At 40.3% G+C, this 20,485-nt stretch overlaps 1 protein-coding gene across 1 annotated transcript in view; it reads right to left on the reverse strand.

Annotated features, from left to right (window-relative positions):
* Positions 1 to 1,469: 1,469 nt before the first annotated feature.
* syne2a (spectrin repeat containing, nuclear envelope 2a) overlaps positions 1,470 to 20,485 on the reverse strand; it is a 91,439-nt gene continuing 72,423 nt past the window's right edge. Inside the window, exons 99-114 of the mRNA XM_086264781.1 lie at positions 16,432 to 16,594; positions 15,929 to 16,119; positions 15,469 to 15,619; positions 14,651 to 14,833; positions 13,894 to 14,031; positions 13,479 to 13,670; positions 12,824 to 13,100; positions 11,809 to 11,877; positions 10,386 to 10,519; positions 10,126 to 10,252; positions 8,592 to 8,794; positions 8,312 to 8,488; positions 3,377 to 3,505; positions 3,011 to 3,202; positions 2,833 to 2,915; positions 1,470 to 2,762 (exon numbers count right to left, since the gene is read on the reverse strand). Of these exons, the coding sequence (XP_086120907.1) occupies positions 2,555 to 2,762; positions 2,833 to 2,915; positions 3,011 to 3,202; positions 3,377 to 3,505; positions 8,312 to 8,488; positions 8,592 to 8,794; positions 10,126 to 10,252; positions 10,386 to 10,519; positions 11,809 to 11,877; positions 12,824 to 13,100; positions 13,479 to 13,670; positions 13,894 to 14,031; positions 14,651 to 14,833; positions 15,469 to 15,619; positions 15,929 to 16,119; positions 16,432 to 16,594 (2,617 nt within the window). The 3' untranslated portion in view covers positions 1,470 to 2,554. The remainder of the gene's footprint in view (positions 2,763 to 2,832; positions 2,916 to 3,010; positions 3,203 to 3,376; positions 3,506 to 8,311; positions 8,489 to 8,591; positions 8,795 to 10,125; positions 10,253 to 10,385; positions 10,520 to 11,808; positions 11,878 to 12,823; positions 13,101 to 13,478; positions 13,671 to 13,893; positions 14,032 to 14,650; positions 14,834 to 15,468; positions 15,620 to 15,928; positions 16,120 to 16,431; positions 16,595 to 20,485) is intronic.

Genomic DNA, 20,485 nt, shown 5'->3' on the forward strand with positions numbered 1-20,485 from the left:
GAGGAGCCTTTGTCTTATTTGTTATTTATCAAACGCCGTGTTTTGCCAGCTTGCAAATGATCAGCAGAAGTAAATGTTAATGACTATTTAATTTTGAACACTATCTTTAGTCTAGACTACAAAATTATTTTTTGATAAAACAGAGATACTATAACTACAGGTAGGTAAATTTTAATTTGGAAATTTTTAAAAAAGTATATATAAAATTCACAAACTCGAGAAAGAAAAGCACCAATTCATTTTCTTTAGCCAAAAATGATTGGTGATTTTGGGGCAAACAAAACGAATCCTATACAAAGGGTAGTGTAAGTCACAGAAAACAGATGCCGGTGCCACTCGGATGGAGCGGGTCATGTGTAGCACAGTGTTCTCTGAACCAAATAAAATCTTTTAAAAGAAGGTCCCTCGAGTAGACTTTCCAGAACTTCCAGTCCTAATCTCTAACTGCGATTAACATTGATGTTATCCCTGAGGGTTTTGTTAGTGCAGCAGAGTACTGTGGGCTTGGCTTGATAAATGAAAACGGGTCCTTTTCAGGGACCCCTCTTTAAATCCAGCATCTGATCAGCACTGCTTGAACACCGGCAGAGGCCTCAGATGTAGGATGTAGAAGTAAGAACATGGCAGAGAATGCGCCCAATGATGAAAATAGCAAATAGAACAAAAATGAGTGAAGTGGCCGTCTAAGATGCTGGGTTTTTTTTTTTTTTTTAAACAGCCATGTATTACTTCTGCCAAGTATGTTTTCTTTTAGATAGGATTTGCAAGTGTGCACGCGGTTTGAATGAATTCTAATAAAACTTTGACCTCAGCTGATGGCCTGCCTCTGGCTCCTTGTTTGCAGCTTCTCATCCTCATTACAAAAGTACATTTTGTGACATAAACACACATATGCTCACACCTACAGTAGACAACACAACAAGATTGTTAGTTTGTGTATCCATGTTCGTTCATTTGGTTTTTCTTACAGCTTTGGTAGTTGAAGACACTGTTGTGTTCTTCCACTTGTGCTCTGTCCACTCTATTCTTATCTTATTATCCATTTTCTCCTTTTCCTGTACTCTTTCTGCTTGTTAGCTTGGCACTGCCATAGCACACATGCACTGGGAACACAAACAAGAGGAGCCTATAGGGTCTATAGAGATTTTTAGAAAAGCAAATATGTTTGGCACAAAGGTGCATTCAGGTTCTGATTTAGATTGCAAAAAGCTGACAGACAAGATGCTCTTATAAAAAAAAAAAAAAAAAACTTGTGTAGTTTTTCTGTAGTGTTTCTAGCCAAGGTTTGGCATTTCCCCTGTTTGGTAGCATGGATACCTCAAAAAAATAAAATAAAATAAAGGATAAGCCAGTTTGTTTAAATCAGTCAACATTTACTAGAGGAACAAAAAAATGATTATAAATCCACCTTTCAAGTTATAAATAAGCATTATATTATTGCTTTATGTACATAAACATCATGCTGAATCTACAGTGTTTCAACAGTGCAAGGAGGCGTGGAAATGTCCACTCACAATCTAGTCAAGACAAAATCACATCTAAAAAAACTCAGTATACAAGAATGTGTTTTTTCTTTTTTTTTTAAAAAAGACTTTCAGCTGGCTTTTTATCAAATACATTCAAATTTAATCAGCGCTGTTCTGCAGAGTTCAGTGGAGCAGGCAGGAAAACATTAAATGAAATGTGAAGAGTTCATGAAGTAAATGAAATATAAACATGCAAATCTTAAAAACACAAGAGTTCAGTGTCTGGCTGGATTAAAAAATAAACAAAAAAAACAGTTTAGTCGGTGAAAAATCAAACTGTATGTAAATGATGGCTGTAGCCACCCTATTGCTTACTTTTTCTTGGTGTTTTGAAGTGGAGGATGATGAATCGTCATATGGTAGCCACTTGTCAGTGACACTGCCCTAATCTGTACTTTAGTTGGGCCTTTCTGTACACAATGAGCATCATGTTCTATTAAAAAAGTGAAAACAAAATGAAAACAAATGAAACTCATCAGAAAAGTGTTTACTGAGATCGCCACTCAATAAGACGTAGGGTCGTTTTCTCATGCACTTCTATATAACCTGACTTTTTTTTGCCACCATTAGAAACGATTCAGGTTTAAGGCACTTGTGCACTTGCTTCACTTTTCAGACTGAGTTTGAAAATCCACTGTGGCTTCGTCATCTGTCGAATGAATCATTATTCATAATACGTAGCTTTTCTTTTTTTTAATGCTGTGATTTACGTGTTCTTACCTAATTAATAGGATAATTACTGTACCTCACTAGAAATAGATTCGGTGACTCGTCCCTCATCTGATGATAATCCTTGTGTTGGAGGATGGTCGGTGGTCTTCGAGTGGCAAAAGTGATTGATTTCCTGAATGATGTTAAAACCTGGGGGTTTTTTTTTGGCATGGTGAGTTTTTTCTTGATGGAAAGACAAAAGAGCTGCTGGCAAATCTTTACAGTTTTCAGTCTTCGGGAAACTGAACATGACAGCATGGTGACATACGTTCATCCGTTTCCTTTAGAAAGTTTCTATTATCGCATGAATATTACAATCAAGTGGGCGGTGGGCCGTTGGTGTAATGCAACATGGGGTAGAAGGACCGGGCGAAGTTATTGGTAAGGGTGCAGCTGGAGTCACTTTCCGACATTGGAATCAGGCAGGGCAGGAGCAGGAGGAGCAGCAGCAGGAGCTGAAGAGGGAAGGCGGCACGCAGGGCCCGGTAGAAGAAGGATCGAGGGGGAGACGATTCCCGCTTCTCTCTGCAAAACACATCATATTTAGTGCAAGAAGACATGAAATACAAACAACGTTATCTGCGCTGCTACTTACCTTTGAGTGGAGGAGCCTTTCTTTGAATTTCCAGCCTCCTGAGAAACACTTTGACACTGGGCGGCTGTAGCAGATTCACAGTCCTGAGGTAAATAAATCGTCTACGTTAATATGCTGTAAAAAAAAACATTCATGACAGCTCTTGGATGTGCAGAAAGAAAATATTTTGAGCTTTTACCAGACGTTGCCGCAGGTTGCTGAGGTCGCCGTCCACCTGCTTCAGGAGCAGCTTCAGCTTGCTCCCCGTCACGTGGAGTTTCTCCCGGGCCTCGTTGCTCTCCTCTGTGCCGTCTTCAGGCTGGAGCTGAGACCACAGAGTCTGAAGGGAGGCCTGATGAGCCTGCCTGTCCTGCAGCTCCTTTTGCAGAGCCTGCAGACCACAACCAACAAAAATAGTAACTATTTCTAGCATCAAGCTGAATAAATGACTGGATAAAACTTTTTGACTTCACATGCTCAGTGTAAACACAGTGTCAGCAGCAGATCTGTGAGGACAGTACTTTTTTTCAATTTGTTGGGTAACCAAACATGCCTCTCTGCTTACAGTGAGGGTGTTGCTGTGCTGTTGCAGCGCTGTGAGAGTCGTGTCTGGGTGGCCGATGTCCACTGCGTAGCGTCTGCTCTCTGCGTGAGCGAGCCACAGCAGCAAAGAGTGGAGACTTTCATGAAAGTCCTGTATGGGAAAAAGTTAAAGGTCATTTGTTACAGTGAAGCAGTTCAGCTGAAACCTCAGCTCATGTCATTTTTGACATTTTAACACTGGGATTTCCAGGCTTCTACCGTTCTACCTTTAAAAGCCGGAGAGCAGTCAAATGCTGGAAGTGGAAGCTAAATTGGCTAGTCATTCATATGTATATTAGGTCGTTACCTAGGAATTCTGGAGGGAGGGGAGTGGAGTGTTTCAGTTTGCCATCTTAGGGAGAAATCAACACATGTCCTTTGTTGCTGACATTTATTGATGAAAACAGTACAAAAAACCAACCATTTGTACACATATTTACAAATAATGATAAAAAGTGAGTGAGTACATTTCAACATTTTCAGCAATCACTCACAATCCTGGCACTGCCACGGTATCTGTCGTCTGCACCTGTAGCAGTGAACACATCGCACAGTGGCCTGATTTTTTTTGCATCTGTGTTTGACCTGACACGTGGCCCTTTTTCCAGGGCTCGGTGTGGAGTGGCATACCTGAGTGGTGAATTCATTGCGATCTGTCTGTCTAGTGGATTGAGGAATTTCCCTGCGAATCTTGTTGACTGTGCCGAGGATGGTGGTTTTCCGTCCAAGAAGTTTTTGCGCAAGTGAAAGCGATGTGAAGAAATTGTCCGTGGTAACATTTCTGCCCTTGTCTAGGAATGGTTCCATCAGCCTCATTACTACATTTTCAGAAAGTCTCTCCCCAGTGGGACGATTGGGGTCCTTGCCAAGATATGGGAAGACATTGCAAATGTACTTGGATTTTAGGTCGCAGGCCACCCAAAACTTGATCCCAAACTTGTCCGGTTTACTTGCAATATACTGCAGGAAACAGCACCGAGTCTTTGATGGGAAAAGCTGTTCATCAACGGTGATATGTAGACCAGGGTTGTAGCACGTGATGCAGTTGGTGACAAATGATCCCCACACACTGGAAATTGCAGCGAACTTGTCAGTCTTTGCTCGATCACAGCGGGTGGACTTGTCATCAAAGCGTAGGTGTTGCATGATGTCTTGGAAGTGGTTTCGTGCCATACAGGGAGTGCAGAATTATTAGGCAAATGAGTATTTTGTCCACATCATCCTCTTCATGCATGTTGTCTTACTCCAAGCTGTATAGGCTCGAAAGCCTACTACCAACTAAGCATATTAGGTGATGTGCATCTCTGTAATGAGAAGGGGATGCAGAGGGATGCAGCAGTCTCAAAATTGCAAAGCTTCTGAAGCGTGATCATCGAACAATCAAGCGTTTCATTCAAAATAGTCAACAGGGTCGCAAGAAGCGTGTGGAAAAACCAAGGCGCAAAATAACTGCCCATGAACTGAGAAAAGTCAAGCGTGCAGCTGCCAAGATGCCACTTGCCACCAGTTTGGCCATATTTCAGAGCTGGAAGAAGTCTGCATCCTTCAAGAAAAACATGATTTTCATGCAGGACAATGCTCCATCATACGCGTCCAAGTACTCCACAGCGTGGCTGGCAAGAAAGGGTATAAAAGAAGAAAAACTAATGACATGGCCGCCTTGTTCACCTGATCTGAACCCCATTGAGAACCTGTGGTCCATCATCAAATGTGAGATTTACAAGGAGGGAAAACAGTACACCTCTTTGAACAGTGTCTGGGAGGCTGTGGTTGCTGCTGCACGCAATGTTGATGGTGAACAGATCAAAACACTGACAGAATCCATGGATGGCAGGCTTTTGAGTGTCCTTGCAAAGAAAGGTGGCTATATTGGTCGCTGATTTGTTTTTGAATGTCAGAAATGTATATTTGTGAATGTGGAGATGTTATATTGGTGTCACTGGTAAAAATAAATAATTGAAATGGGTATATATTTGTTTTTTGTTAAGTTGCCTAATAATTATGCACAGTAATAGTCACCTGCACACACAGATATCCCCCTAAAATAGCTAAAACTAAAAACAAACTAAAAACTGCTTCCAAAAACATTCAGCTTTGATATTAATGAGTTTTTTGGGTTCATTGAGAACATGGTTGTTGTTCAATAATAAAATTATTCCTCAGAAATACAACTTGCCTAATAATTCTGCACTCCCTGTAGTTCCAATTATCTGTGGGTTTCCCAGGTTTGCTGACCAGCAGTCATTTACACTACCTTTCACCCCAATAGAAGCATACGCTGCAGATGGAGAGCCAACGGCTAAGGCCAGGAGAAGTATCTCGAGTCGCCTTCAGAGCTTCCTGTGTTTCATCACTCTTGACATGCTTCATAGCATTCAAGAATGGACTATTCAACATGCACAGCAAACGGAGCATGTTCATTGGTTCATGGACCTCCCTGAACTAATGGCATTTATTGCAATTGTCATCTTGCGGGGGGTTTACAGGGTTCCATCGGTAAATGACTGCTGGTCAGCAAACCTGGGAAACCCACAGATAATTGGAACTATGGCACGAAACCGCTTCCAAGACATCATGCAACACCTACGCTTTGATGACAAGTCCACCCGCTGTGATCGAGCAAAGACTGATAAGTTCGCTGCAATTTCCAGTGTGTCACCAACTGCATCACGTGCTACAACCCTGGTCTACATATCACCGTTGATGAACAGCTTTTCCCATCAAAGACTCGGTGCTGTTTCCTGCAGTATATTGCAAGTAAACCGGACAAGTTTGGGATCAAGTTTTGGGTGGCCTGCGACCTAAAATCCAAGTACATTTGCAATGTCTTCCCATATCTTGGCAAGGACCCCAATCGTCCCACTGGGGAGAGACTTTCTGAAAATGTAGTAATGAGGCTGATGGAACCATTCCTAGACAAGGGCAGAAATGTTACCACGGACAATTTCGTCACATCGCTTTCACTTGCGCAAAAACTTCTTGGACGGAAAACCACCATCCTCGGCACAGTCAACAAGATTCGCAGGGAAATTCCTCAATCCACTAGACAGACAGATCGCAATGAATTCACCACTCAGGTATGCCACTCCACACCGAGCCCTGGAAAAAGGGCCACGTGTCAGGTCAAACACAGATGCAAAAAAAATCAGGCCACTGTGCGATGTGTTCACTGCTACAGGTACACATGTGGTAAATGCAGACGACAGATACCGTGGCAGTGCCAGGATTGTGAGTGATTGCTGAAAATGTTGAAATGTACTCACTCACTTTTTATCATTATTTGTAAATATGTGTACAAATGGTTGGTTTTTTGTACTGTTTTCATCAATAAATGTCAGCAACAAAGGACATACAAAGGACATGTGTTGATTTCTCCCTAAGATGGCAAACTGAAACACTCCACTCCCCCACCCCCTCAATCACTCACCACCACTCCCCTCCCTCCAGAATTCCTAGGTAACGACCTAATATACATATGAATGACTCCAGCATTTGACTGACTGCTCTCCGGCTTTTAAAGGTAGAAACGCAAAATGATGACTCCGCGGGGGTCTAAGGTAGAAAACCAAAATGACTGCTCTCCGGGGGTCTAAGTGTTTCTACTTACATCAACTAGATTTTTTTCCCTTCCAAATTATGGTAGGAAAAAAACATTTTTGCCATCTGCTTTTCAAAAATAGTTTTCCTCTTTAACCTCCTAAGACCCGAACTCTTCCATGGCATGCATTTTTAATTTCTCTTTGATACTTGGGCTGATTGGGGCCCGATGAATGTAAAAACAAAGAATTACCAGATTTTTGTTTACCTCATTTTTGTTTTTAAGAAAAATAAGAGCAGTAGATAGAACAGTAGCAGTATAATGTCCTCGTAAGTGGATATCAGGCCCTTGTAGAGCAAAATTGAGTATTTTGGTCTAAACAACCCAAAATGTGATGTCCACATATGTGGACACCAGGTCCTAGGAGGTTAATACTTTGCACACTGTATGCTTTACATGCACCAACTTCACCAAGACCTCACCAGCCACTATATTAGGTACAACTTATTATTAACGCAAGAATCTAATGAGCCAATCACATGGCAGCAAGACAACCTGCTAAATTTCAAAGAGGGCATCAGAAAGGGGAAGAATGGTGATGTTGCATGGTTGTCGGTGCCAGACAGGCTGGTTTCTTGAGTCTTGAAACCTCAGTCTTGTTGCTGACCATGTTCACTTATTTATGCTTTCAGCAATAACCCAGCATGCCACAAAGCTCAGATTATCTCAGTCTGCTTTTGTGAACATGTCAATGAGTTAACTGTACAAAACTGACCTCCACAGTCACCAGATTTCAATCTAAGAGAGCACCTTTGGGATGTGAAGCCGACAAATCTACAGCAAATGTGTGAAGCCATCATGTCAATATGGAGCAAAACCTCTGAGGAATGTTTCCAGCACCTTGATGAATTTATGTCATGATGAATCAGGGCGGTTCTGGAGGCAAAAGAGGGTCCAACCCAGTGCTAACAAGCTGTAACTAATGAAGTGGCCAGTGACTTTATTTGCACCAGCATTTGCATGAAAGTCATTACACAATTATCACTGCATAATTCATAATAACACTTAATACTTAATTAAGATAATACTTAATCTTAATTAAGTATTATTTATTAAAATTGGGAAATAATAATGTTATCAATAAAATTCAAGTTGAAAATAGTTTTGTCACTTTTTTCTTGTCACTTGTCAAAGATTCTGCAACTTCACAAAAATCAGTTACTTGTGAAAGCTTGTTTGAACAGTGAACATTCATCAAAGTGTTAATACTGCTGTTATCCTTAAGTTTAGAAAGGTTTTAAGATGTGAATAAAATATTTTTCAAGTCTTAAAACAAGTCTCGAGTTTTTTTTAATAGTCTGTTGTGGTATTTCCTCTTACCTGGCACTGCATGAGCTTCTTCCTCAGGCTGAGGTCCCACTGCTGGAGGCCAGTACACGCTCTGCTCCAGTCTCTGTTCATACTCGTCAGTCTCTCCTGTGCTTCTGGAGCTTCCTCACTTCGCAGGTTGACTGACAGCATGATAGACTTGTAGTGAGTAAACACTTTCTGCATCTCCTGCGAAAAAAAAAAAAAAAAAGCAATCATCCATTTTTTTATTTTTGCTTTTTTTAATGATCAAAACAAATTCCTCTTTTTTATGTTTAGTATTAAATCTTACCTTTAGTTCTTTAGCTCTGGCCTCCATCTCCTCAATACAGGCTGCTGGGTCAGGCTCCTGAAGGCGGTCCAGCTCCGGGATCACATTTTTTAACCAGGAAGTAATGTTGTCGAGATCACACCTGAGCTGCTGAGGCTCCTCAGAGCTGTCACGCTCACTGCATCTGGACCGTGCCTTGAGCAACTCCCAGCGTTCAATCACACCTAAGAGTACACGAACATCTTTGAATGTAAACATATGCTGAAGATGCTCAAGCTCACAGAAATAAACAGCAGCAAAGGGGCCAGTTAACAGAGGAAACAGAGACCAAACTTGCATTGCTTTTTTCTGGATGCACGTCTGGGTTTAAAATGCTTTCACTGGCTAAACTGCTGCAATGTTTATAATTGTTTCCTGCCAAAGCTCTGCAGTCTAAGCTAATGTTCGTGCACTGATATTAAAGCACTAAACACCACTCAGTGACTCTTGTCCAACCCCTCCCTCTTTTTTTAAACTACTTTCAAGCATTTCTTCAAGTTAGAGACTTTATAAAAAAGATTGATGTAGCTGAAAAGGAAAGCTGATGTGGAAGTGCAAAAGAAGTACTATTTCTAATAGCCAGTAGGGGGCAACCTATTCAGTTTCAAAATGAAGCAATAGTATTCCGTGAGAAAATGAACCTTCTGCTCACTTGATTTATGCGCTAATGCTTCTGTGTTTGGTTTATGATGTCACTATTTTGGTCTTACTGAAGACAGTACCAAGCTTATTTATAAATTATGGACACCTCTGGATAAAATAGCAGAAGAAGCAGCATACAATACAGGGCGTGGCTCTAGTCCAATTGCTTACTGATGCTGCGTCTACACAGAAAGTGATTGACAATGAAGTGATGACTCGACACCACAGAGCATTTAGTGATATTTGGCAACTTCAAGTGACTAGAAGCAGAAAAATACACGGCAAGTATTGAAGCGACAAGAAATGAGACCACAAGATACTGCTGACTCACTTAAGAAATGGTAGTAAACACACTGCTCAAAAAAATTTGAGTAACCCTTTTTAATGAGAAAATAGTATCAAGTCAATTAAACTTCTGTGATACTGATCAGTTTCCGCTGCTTCGGTGTTAATGAAATTACCCTCAGTTGCACTGAAGGGGCAACAATGAGGCAACCTTCAAAAACAGGAGTGGTTTTACAGCTGGAAGCCACTGACATTTTTCCTTCCTCAACTTTTCTGACTGTTTTTTCACTAGTTTTGCACTACTGGTAACATGAAGTGATACCTGGACCCTACACAGGTTACACAGGTAGCTTAACTCCTCCGGGATGGTACAACAATATGTAGTTAGCACAGCCCAGAATGAGCCCTCAGCCATCAAAGAGTGCTAATAATATTATTTAAAAAACAAAAAACAAAAACGCAAACCTGCTTTTGAAAACAGTGTGATGTCACGGTTACTATGGCCTACTATATCCATCATTTACATACAGTTTATAGTTTACCTGATGTTGCTGATTTTTGCAAAGCGTTCAGCATCTTTGAGGCTCACCTGACTGTTTGTCTGAGGCACTCAGTCCCATGAGACCGAACTCCTCCGGCTGCTCCACGTCATCCAGGATCAGCGACACTCTGTTGATGCTCTCTATGCTCCTGCTGCACTCAGACATGAGACTCAGCTGGAAACAAAACAAACACACTTTAAGTTATTACATCTGGAGGAGCACACGGTCTGCATATTTTGTCTCAAATGCATTCCCAAGAGTGAGCTATTATTAGTTTAACTACTAGAGAGAAGTTTTTGAAGCGTACATATCCCGGCTTTAGAGGGGTACTGGTCAGAGTGGGTGTGGCCTCAGTGTGTCCCTCTGTATCAGACTCAGTTTCTCTGTCTCCCAGTGCCTGCCATCTCGGAGAGTCTTGTACAGCCACCGACCTGCTTGATGCTGAGATGCAAAAATAATAAAAAATGAGTCTTTGTCAGTATTTTCCAGTAATGTTACATTTAGATATACTGTATTCTCAATATTATTATAATATTTTTTATTATCTTTTACCTATTTTGACATATTTTTCAGTGTTGGATGTTCACAGTTTTAGATGCTCATTTGCAAATATGCACACACAAAAATGCTCAGGTCTTTCTCAGACTTCTCTTTGGAATAAAAAAAGTGGAAACATGCTATTTTAATGGAACTGCAGAATAAAAAAAAGGGAGCTGGAAATAAGCATTAGGTCTCCTTTTAACTGCAGGACACCAGCTTTCTGCTAAGAAACCATTTGGTCTCAACTTTCCTTTGTGGGAGTTTTTGGATTGATTCACTGTAAGATCTGCATCTGGCATTTACTACTGTCTCTTTAGCTGATGTGTCTGGTGTGATCAAGCAAACATTCGAGGTTCAACTACAGTGAATCAGATGTATTCAGATCTACTAAATTAAGTACATCTGGAACGTAACTCGAGCAAAAACAAACAAATAACCCTGCAAACAACAAATCAAAGATCTGCATGGTGGTGTTTACTCAGTGCTTATTTCACATGTTTGAGCGGTAAAAAGAGGGATTACAGCACAAAGAGCCAAGTAGGCAAGGCCACAACTGGAAAACACCTGCATAGACTGGTAGGAATTGTTATTTATCAAAGGAAATTGATAAATAACAATAATGTTATGGATGACACAGCACAACATTTTCCTACCTCCTAGTGTTACATGCACTGTAAAGTTCTAGAAACTAGTGGAGGACAGTGAGGTGGGCAAATGTGAGTGTGTTGGAGAATTGCAATATAAAAAAAAGACAAAGATAAAAGAGGATGTTGGAAGAGGATGAAAGGATGAAATGAAAGAGGCTGAAATTAACACAACAAAGTTTGGACCGCTGAAAGTAAGATGTAAAAGAGAAAAAGGGAAGACATAAATTCAGATAACAATAAAAAATCTCCTGAAGAAAAAAATAAACCCATTAAAAGTGCAAAAAATATTAAGACCTCAAATAAATCAATCATAAGCAGACCAGGACTTTGAAGTGTAGAGACTTTGGGCATTTATATTACAAATATACAAGAAAAGGACACTCGAGGTGTTTTTTCCTTAAACCAGTAAAGTATCCAAGTGGAAGAGACAGCACAACAAGCATTTGGATGCCAAGTGATACATGAGCAGCAGGAAGCTATTCTCTGGAAATATTTCGGCATGAAGAGCAGAGCGGTGAGTGCTGAAGATGCTCTTGAGCCTACCCAGTGACGAGGCGAGCGGGGCCTCTGAGGCTTCGATAAATTCCTCCAGGGTCTCAGTCAACTCCACCTCTGCGAGGAGAGAGGGGTCAGACTAGAAATCTCTTTAAAACAAGACATCCTTTCTTCCAGAATCCAAACTAAAAACTGAAAAATGAGAGGAAAAGGCTCAAACTTGTCCAAGTCTTTTGGTCTTTTGGATTTCTTTCTTTGTCTGCTTGCCTCCTTTTTTGCAACATTGAACATTGGTCTGCTTTTTAGGGCTCCGATGGATGATGCTGTGGATCGTTTGTCTCCATGCTTATGACTGAGCTGTGGTTTATGAGTCAGTTGTTTTTTGGTAGTGAATAACATTCATTTTCAGCTGGTGTGAAAACTAAACAACCAAACAAAGAAAACTTTACATCTCAGCAACCTGACATTTTTATAATAATACTGATTACTGATTTTTAACTCACAGCCTAAACTACCGAGTTTGAACTGTCAAGGCAGAAATGTACATGTTTATCCTCTCTAATTTATTCAGGACATCTGCAGATTTTCCCTGTTTTTAAAAAATGTGCGCTGGGCTTTCGTCTTTGTCTTCATTGGCAGTTAGTCAAGCAAGTTTCACACAGTGACTCATCACAAAAACGATGCAAGTTAAATGCTGAGTTGCTCTCAGTCTCTAGAACTTGATTTGGCTCTTTGTGATTATGCAGAATGACAGCAGGAGTTACTTGTTAGTTGTATGTTTTGTACCTCTTATTAACTCCCTTTTTAACTTTTATTTTACAGGTCTGGGCTGACCCAGGATGTCTGTCAGCACGACTCTTTGGGGTTAAATTGTTAGAAATAACACTGTAACACTGTTATTTATCTACTACTTATTTATTTTGGTGCTTTGGTATAAATGGGGTTGTCTTTATCTGTGATCAGAGCAGCTGCCTCCCAGTGGCCAATATTGGAGCCTGTGGTGGGCCAGTTCTGCCCCCCGGGCCTTATGTTTGACACCCTTGGAGGCAGACTTTAAAGATACCTGACAGCGCACTGAAGTAAGCTCCCTCTTCCTCGTTCTCTTCCTCTTCCTCATCATCCTCATGTGATGATGACCCTCCTACGTCTACGGTGTGGTCCCACTCCAAAGCCAGTGAATCCGGTGTCTCCCGCCCTGAACGCACCAGGGGTGAGGACAGCAGGAGAGTGGGTGTGGCTGGAAGGCTTCCAAAGCTACGCCCAAGCCACGGTCGGCCAATCAGCTCCAAGCTTGATTCCAGGGAAAAGGTGGTAGAGGGGATCTCTGGTTCTTCTGTGATCTAGGACAGAGAAACCAAGCCAAGTGTGAATGATACATACCTGTCCTTACACTGGTAACACACACCAAGTCCTTGTTAGTTTTAGAACTGCCTCTCACATGTTATGCATAATTTGACAAAAATTGCATAGAATCAAGCAATAAACACGTGCGTATGGATCGGTGCCAAAAACTATGAACATATCTGGAAAATATTCTGCTGGATATTTAAAATAGGTTTAAAAACATGGAACAAAAAACTGCATGCATGTATAAAAGTCATACAAAGGAAAATCTATAAAATGATAAGGGATATTTTTTTATTTATAATATGTTAGACATTTTGTTATATCTGCTTGAATTAGACTGGAATCTGAAAAATGTGTGCGCCTAGGCTTACAGGGGGTTGGCTGAGGCGCTGATGGAAGCGGACCAGTCTCCTGAAAACTTCCTGGCAGTAGGAGTGCAGTTCCTCCAGCTCCTCCTCTATCTTCGCCGCATCCTGCGGTGAGCTCTTCTGGATCAGGCCCTCTCCAAACACAATCAGTCCATCAATGCGCTCAGTGTTCAGGGTGATCTCCTTCTGGAAACTCTGCAGGAAGACGAAGGGATGAATGAGTGGACAGAGATTGAGCCTTTAAACCCAAAGGAACAAAACGCAGCTTCTGATAATATCTGTAAAAGCATTCAACAAATAATTCTTTCCAAAATATTGCCATAGCTAAAGCCAAGACCTTAAGCATCTTAACATGCAATTCTTATAATCACTAGGAGACATGGTTTTGTGTGTGTACAGTACATGAGCTGTGCCTCACATTGAGCTGCCGTATCTTCTGATGGACATCGCTCTCTGAAAAGTGCTCAACGTTGGTGAGCTGCAGATCGAGGTTGGTCAGCCACACCAGCAAACTTTCCCTGGTCCCTTCAAATTCCTCCCTCTGACTGGTGAAATACTGTGAGAGAAGAAAGCAAAGCAGTTCATTACATCCTCTAGTGAAAGCTTGACATTAATGCCAACTTGTCAATTTAAAATAATAAGCCGGAGATTTACAGTAAAATGTGCAACACAAGACAATTTCAGCTTTTATAAAAACAACTGGAAACATTTGACTTTTAAAACGAGGAGAAATCACATGGCGTCAGAATTAAATGTATTTATGACATTTATTAAGAGAAACAGCCCGTTTCATAGATCAACACATTAGCAGGGGGCCTTTTTACAGCTTTACTGATTACACAATTATTATTTCAAACTGTTCTGAACAATGCTGCAACCGAGCAGTCGCGTTACTATAATTTCAGTAAGGACGCACAAACGAATTTGCCTATTAATTAAATGTCAAACAAAGAAAGTAACATTGCCTGCGTGCATCATGTTGTGATTTTGAAATTAGAATAAAACAAAAATACACTCAATGAGTCAGTGGCCTTTATGTGAATCTGACAAACACCAGCTCCATATTAGGACCAAAAATTTAACTAAAACTGAAAATGTACTCTGAAAACTGACTGAAATTAAAATAAATTGAAAAGAAATCTAAAATGAGATTTCAAAAATAAAAGTTTCTGTACCTTGAGCCTGCGGTGGATGGCGGCCACTCTTCGGTGCAGTGTATCCCACCGCCGGTTGCCTTCATGGACCATTGCTTTGAGCTGGCTGGCTCGGTCGGTGCGGTTTTCCCTGGCCAGCCGGCGGTACTGATTGTTGACCAGCTCCAGCTGGGTCAGTCGCTCATGAACCTGCCTTTGGAAACCCTGAAGAAGAGAGAGGAAGCATGGACAATTCAGTGTCTTTATTTCCTCAGTGTGAAGAATTGAAACATCCTCGATTTCTTTATTATATTTTTCTAAGAAAATGAAAAACATTTATCTAAGATTTATTGAAACATGTGCAAACATCAATGGAAATACAATATATAGGGCAAAGACAGAGTTTATATTCTTTTAATGACCTTGAAATTCAATATTTGGGACCACCTTTACTTTTATATAGCCTGAACTATTCTTGCAGTGTCTCAAGGACAATCTATGACTGATAGGGTTCTATTATGTGTTCTATCCAAGTCTACTTTTACTGCATTGGCAGCTCATGCTCACGACGATTTGAACTGATACACTTAAAATTTGGATTCATCACTCCATCAAATGCGTTGCCACGGTTTTTCACTCCAGTTCTTGTGTAATTTGGCATACCTCAGCCTTTTCTCCTTGTCTACCTTCCTTAATAATAGCTTTTTGGTTAAAGACACAATTTAAAATTGGTACTTTGTTTTGCATAAACACAACACTGGTTCATCCCTTGAGTTGCAACGTCCGACTTCAAACTGATAAAGATTACTGATGATCAAACAGAAACAAATCTTCATCAAGCTAACCTCACAACAACTGACCTCAAACTTCTTGAGCTCCTCTTTGGCGACAGCAAAAAGGACATCAGCTGAGTTGGGGTTGGCAGCGGTTCGCTCAGCCATCTTGAGCCAATCCTCAAATCGGGAGTAGTCATTGAGAAACTTACACCAGAGTGTCCACGTCTCCTCAATCCTGCGAGCAGACATCGTGATGGAATATTTGTTTCTGTAATGTTCAGACTCTGCGTACGTCTAAAGCATTAACCTAAAACTTTTAATCAACATGAATTATTATTTAGAAAAGAATCTGTGTCGTGACATCAGTTGAACAGTAACATAAAGAAGACCCCGTGTTAAAAATCATGAGCTTCAAATCGACATTTGGGTCCAGTTTGTTTAATATTTTGTCATATTTCATTTATTATATTTGTGACAGTACAGAAAATTACAGTAACAGACATAGAAGTTTAAACATCAGTATGTTCTTTAGCTCCTACAGTACCTGAGCTTTCGATTCAGAGCCATAGCACAGATGGTCCTCCAGCGCTGGTCCAGGCTGCGGCTGGTCTCCTGCAAGGAGTCGCTCTCCGCCTCAGTGCCACCAGTAGCATCTTCATCCCGCAGCAACACATCGCACAGACTGAGCACGGATGCTACGCCCTCCGTGTGCTTCTCAATGTCCCTCTGCAGCTCCTGGACAGACATAAGGACAGGTATCACATTGGTCCATACTGTGCTACAAACCTCATTTATTAAACATCAGTCCACAGACAGAGGACAGTGAGGCACTGCATGTGACCACCTCTCCCCAAATTAAACAAAGGACAGATATGAATTATTAATCATAAACAGACAAAGAGTTGCAAGGAGTGAAAAAGAACCTTTAAAACAAACAAAAAAGAGAGAAAAAGGGTTTACAAAAAAAAAGGGAAAAAATTAAAAATGTCAAATTGCTTGTTTGACATTAATAATAATAATAATGTCATAAGGTGTTGTGAAGTCCACCTGCTGCTCTGCCAGCCTCCTTTGGATCTCCTGTTCGTGACAGACGCTGTAGGTGATGGGTCTCGACAGCTCGGCCTCGATGCGAGAAAGCCATGAGCGGAGGTTACTCATGTTTTTATCCAACTGCTGGATCGTCACCAGAGTTTCCTTCAGCTTCTTCACCCTGAAAGGACACAACCACATCAATGTAAAAAAAAAAAAAAAAGATAAAAAATCTCTTTGAACGCCTTCATTTGATATTAACAAATAACAATCTGGGGGTTTCAACCCTTATTAAGGTTTAAAATTAAGTGATGAAACTGCTGAACAATCACCTGAGTTTAAAAAACAAAAACCAATAGAAATAAAATTGAATAAAAAGATGGGAATACAAAAAAGTACAGAAGACCACAGAGAATAGTGAAAGAAAAAAAGGATATGAACGAGAAAATAAGGGTAAAGAAAACTAGTGAATGAGAGAAAGACGGAGAAAAAATGATATATAATACAATAAACCTTACAGTAAACAAACTACAAAATTAAAAAAAAATGTGAATAATTAACCTCCTAGGACCTGGCGTATGTGGACATCACGTTTTGGGTTATTTAGACCAAAATACTCAATTTTGCTCTACAAGGGCCTGATATCCACTTACGAGGACATTATACTGCCACTGTTCTATCAAAATTTTAAACGAATATCCTCACATGTGGCTCTCATTTTTCTTAGAAACAAAAATTAGGTAAAAAAAAAAAAATCTGGTAATTCTTTGTTTTTACATTCATCGGGTCCCAATCAGCCCAAATATCAAAGAGAAATTAAAAATGCATGCCGTGGAAGAGTTCGGGTCTTAGAGGGTTAAAGTAATCAAAGTACTAAACTGATGATTGCTAACCCTTTAAAGCTAAGTGTATCATAGTTATTAAGAGTTTTTGAGACTTCTACATCATCAGGACTATTTTTCCCCAAAAATCTTAAATAAATTGCACAATACATTTTAGGAAATAAAATACATTTAAAAATGCCTGATGTAGCAAATATGATAGAAACTAAAATTCATATATGCACATTTATATTTATTTGTTTATTTATAAATTTCATCAGGAGTTTCAACATTCCCATTGCGAATTTCTAGACTTTTTCTGGCAATTATTTTATAGTCCTGCTTTTCAAGGGTTAAGCATTAACAGTGTAAAGAAGGAAGGAAGCAAAGAAGGAAGGAATGAAGAAGAAAAAGAAGGAGTTCACTAGCCTTCAACCTTCTCAGGTATCCTTACTAGAACTTCTAAAGTAACCATGGCAACTAACACCCGTATGAAAGAACACACACACACACACACACACACACACACACACACACACACACACACACACACACACACACACACACATAGAGCGCCACAGTGACTGGTGTCATAGCAACGTATGGAACAATAAAAGCTCTCTTCTGAGCATTAAAAGCCTGAAGTGTGCCCCATTTGGGAGTTTGAGTTAATTTACCCATTTGATCCTTCCTCCTCTGCTGACGAGGTCCAGCAGAGCCTGTCAAGGGTGAGAGTGGAGACGCTCTCCACCGAAATAATAAGCACTAAAAAACCAGCTGCAAGTGTGATTGTCTGCCTCAAGAATGTATGAAAGGGTCCCAACAGATAACGGAGAAGTGAGAATGTAAACGAGCGGCATATTTTGAAAACCTAGTTAAGAAAAAGTTGGGATGCTGTGTCAAACCCAAATTGTATTCACAACAGACCGTAGAAAACATCCTAAATATTGAAATAAAACATTTTAACATTTGAGGAGAGAATGTTATGGCAGCAACAGGCCTCAAAAAAGTTGGGAAGTGGCCAACAAAAGGCTGGAAATGTAAGTGGAGCCAAAAAGAAGAAGAAAAAACACCTGGAGGAAAATTTTGTTACTAATTAGTTAAATTGCTGACAGATCAGTAACACGATTAGGTAAAAAAAGAGCAGAGGTTCACTAAAATTATCAGGTTTGCAAATCAATGAATTCATTTTTATTTACATTTTACAAACTGTCTCTTTTTTAAAAAACAGTTTTTTTAAGTATTTGGAAATACATCAAAGTAGTAGTAGAAATGAAAGTGACCTACAAATGGGTCATAGAAACCCATTGTAGGTGGTTGCTAGATAATATGATGTTGTCATTGGACATGGGTGAGGACCTTCATTAGTACTTCTATGCCAAGTTTGTTTGGTCAATTAATAAAGGAGTAAGAGGAATACATGGATATTATTGGGCCAACCAACGTAACGTTTAAGGCAAATATAAAATAACTTTATATTTTCTCTAGTTTATCTAAAGGTTAATGAATCAGTATGAGCAAGCCCTATAATCAAAATAATATTTTCAATGCTAAAATATAATTAGTCATGTCAAATTTACTGTTTTATTAAAAAGCACATTATTAAATAGACACACTTACTGAATGGATTAAAATGGAAAATTAAAAAGAAAAAGAAAAAACCCAAACTCAAACATTTTCCCAGCTTCAGTCAAAACATTAATGTATATTTTGATCGTTTATATGAGAAACTACTGTGGCTTAATACAGTCAGTATAAATTCTGTTCAGAAACACATTCTTCCACTTTGCAGATGCAACCAACTCGGTCCACTAACCAGTCTCTTTCTCCCATTCACTCCTTCTGCACCTCTGACAGGCTAACAAAGGCCAGCAGCTTCACGCCGAGGCCAAACAAAGAAACAAAACCCGGTCAGAGGCACTCGCTCAGGAAAAGGACACGAAGAGAATGGATAGAGAAAATGAAGCAGAAAGGAGCTGGAGGATAAGAGAGGATGCATGGCTATAAAGTACAGCTGACCACAGGAGGGCTCAAAGTTAGCCAGACACTGACCTCCAAAAGGCATCTACTGTTCTTACAGTACTTGTTTAATCCAGTATGATGTTTTTAGATAATTATTCCCTGAACTAAAGATTTAGCTACAAACACGACTATTTAAATCATGCCTACTAGCTATTGAAAATAAAACATAGATAAGGAGCATGAATGCTCCTCATTCGTGCAGAATTTTCACTTCTACAATTTACATACAGAAGTGTATAAAGAAACCTCATAGTTTCACACTTTATTTCTATTAGAAGCATCTAAATTAATTTAGGCTCCAGGACTTTGCTCGGTTAAGTTCACTAGCACACGTTGGCTGACTGTTCTGGGGTTAAAAAGTGCATGCCATGTTTCTAGCAGAGGCAGACAGTTAAAAAAACAGAGATAGTGTAGTTCATCTATTGGCAGACTACAGGATGGCAGAGAAACTCTTCTCCATCAAGAATTCTTGGCTCCCATCTTGTCTACATGTGGTCAAGCCAGCTTAAATCTGCTCACTGGGTCTTTTGAGAGGGCCTCAATTTGAAAATCAGCAATTAATACATACCGACATATGCCTCCCTCCCACCCACCCACCTTCAATAGTTATCCCAGTGACAGGCTACGGGGTGGGGGTGGGGGGGGGGGGGGGGTGGGGGTTCAGAGTGGACATATGCTCCCGTCTGAGGCTAGGCGCAGCCAATTTTTTTCATGATAGAGGTGGAGGGGCTAAACAGCAGTGCAAAAAGAGGAGTCTGTATCTCCTGCTCTTCCACAGGACTGTCCATCTGTTTTTAAGGGGTCAGGGGGGGCAGTAACAGTTTACAAACACAGAGGCTTAACCTCTGCAGTCTGAACATTGGAGGCCATGTATTCCTGACAGCTGCAGAGCATAGCTAACGCAGCAGCAGGTGGATGGATACCCAGAAGAGCTGCTGTTTAATTACAGCCTTTTTGGTCCTTAATTATGCCTTTTACTGCTGAGCAGGTTTGATGTGAAAAGTGCTCGGTGGGGGGATAATGATGTGAATTGCTGGTTCTGTACACAATAAACCTGAATCTTCTATAAACCATTGGCCACATGCACAAATACACACTTCATCTTTTATTCTTACCATAACTTTACCTTTAGTCTTTGAAAGGTGCTTCCTGAATGGGGAGCCACACTGTATATACACAATTTGCTTTCTTAAGTGCCTTTTGCAAAGTGTTTAACTGGCATAAATAAA

This window comes from Aulonocara sp. 'chitande type north' Nkhata Bay, linkage group LG15 (assembly GCF_057382095.1).
Source record: "Aulonocara sp. 'chitande type north' Nkhata Bay isolate Kocher_YH1m ecotype deep benthic linkage group LG15, A_spYH_male_GT1.1, whole genome shotgun sequence".
Lineage (NCBI taxonomy): Eukaryota > Metazoa > Chordata > Actinopteri > Cichliformes > Cichlidae > Aulonocara > Aulonocara sp. 'chitande type north' Nkhata Bay.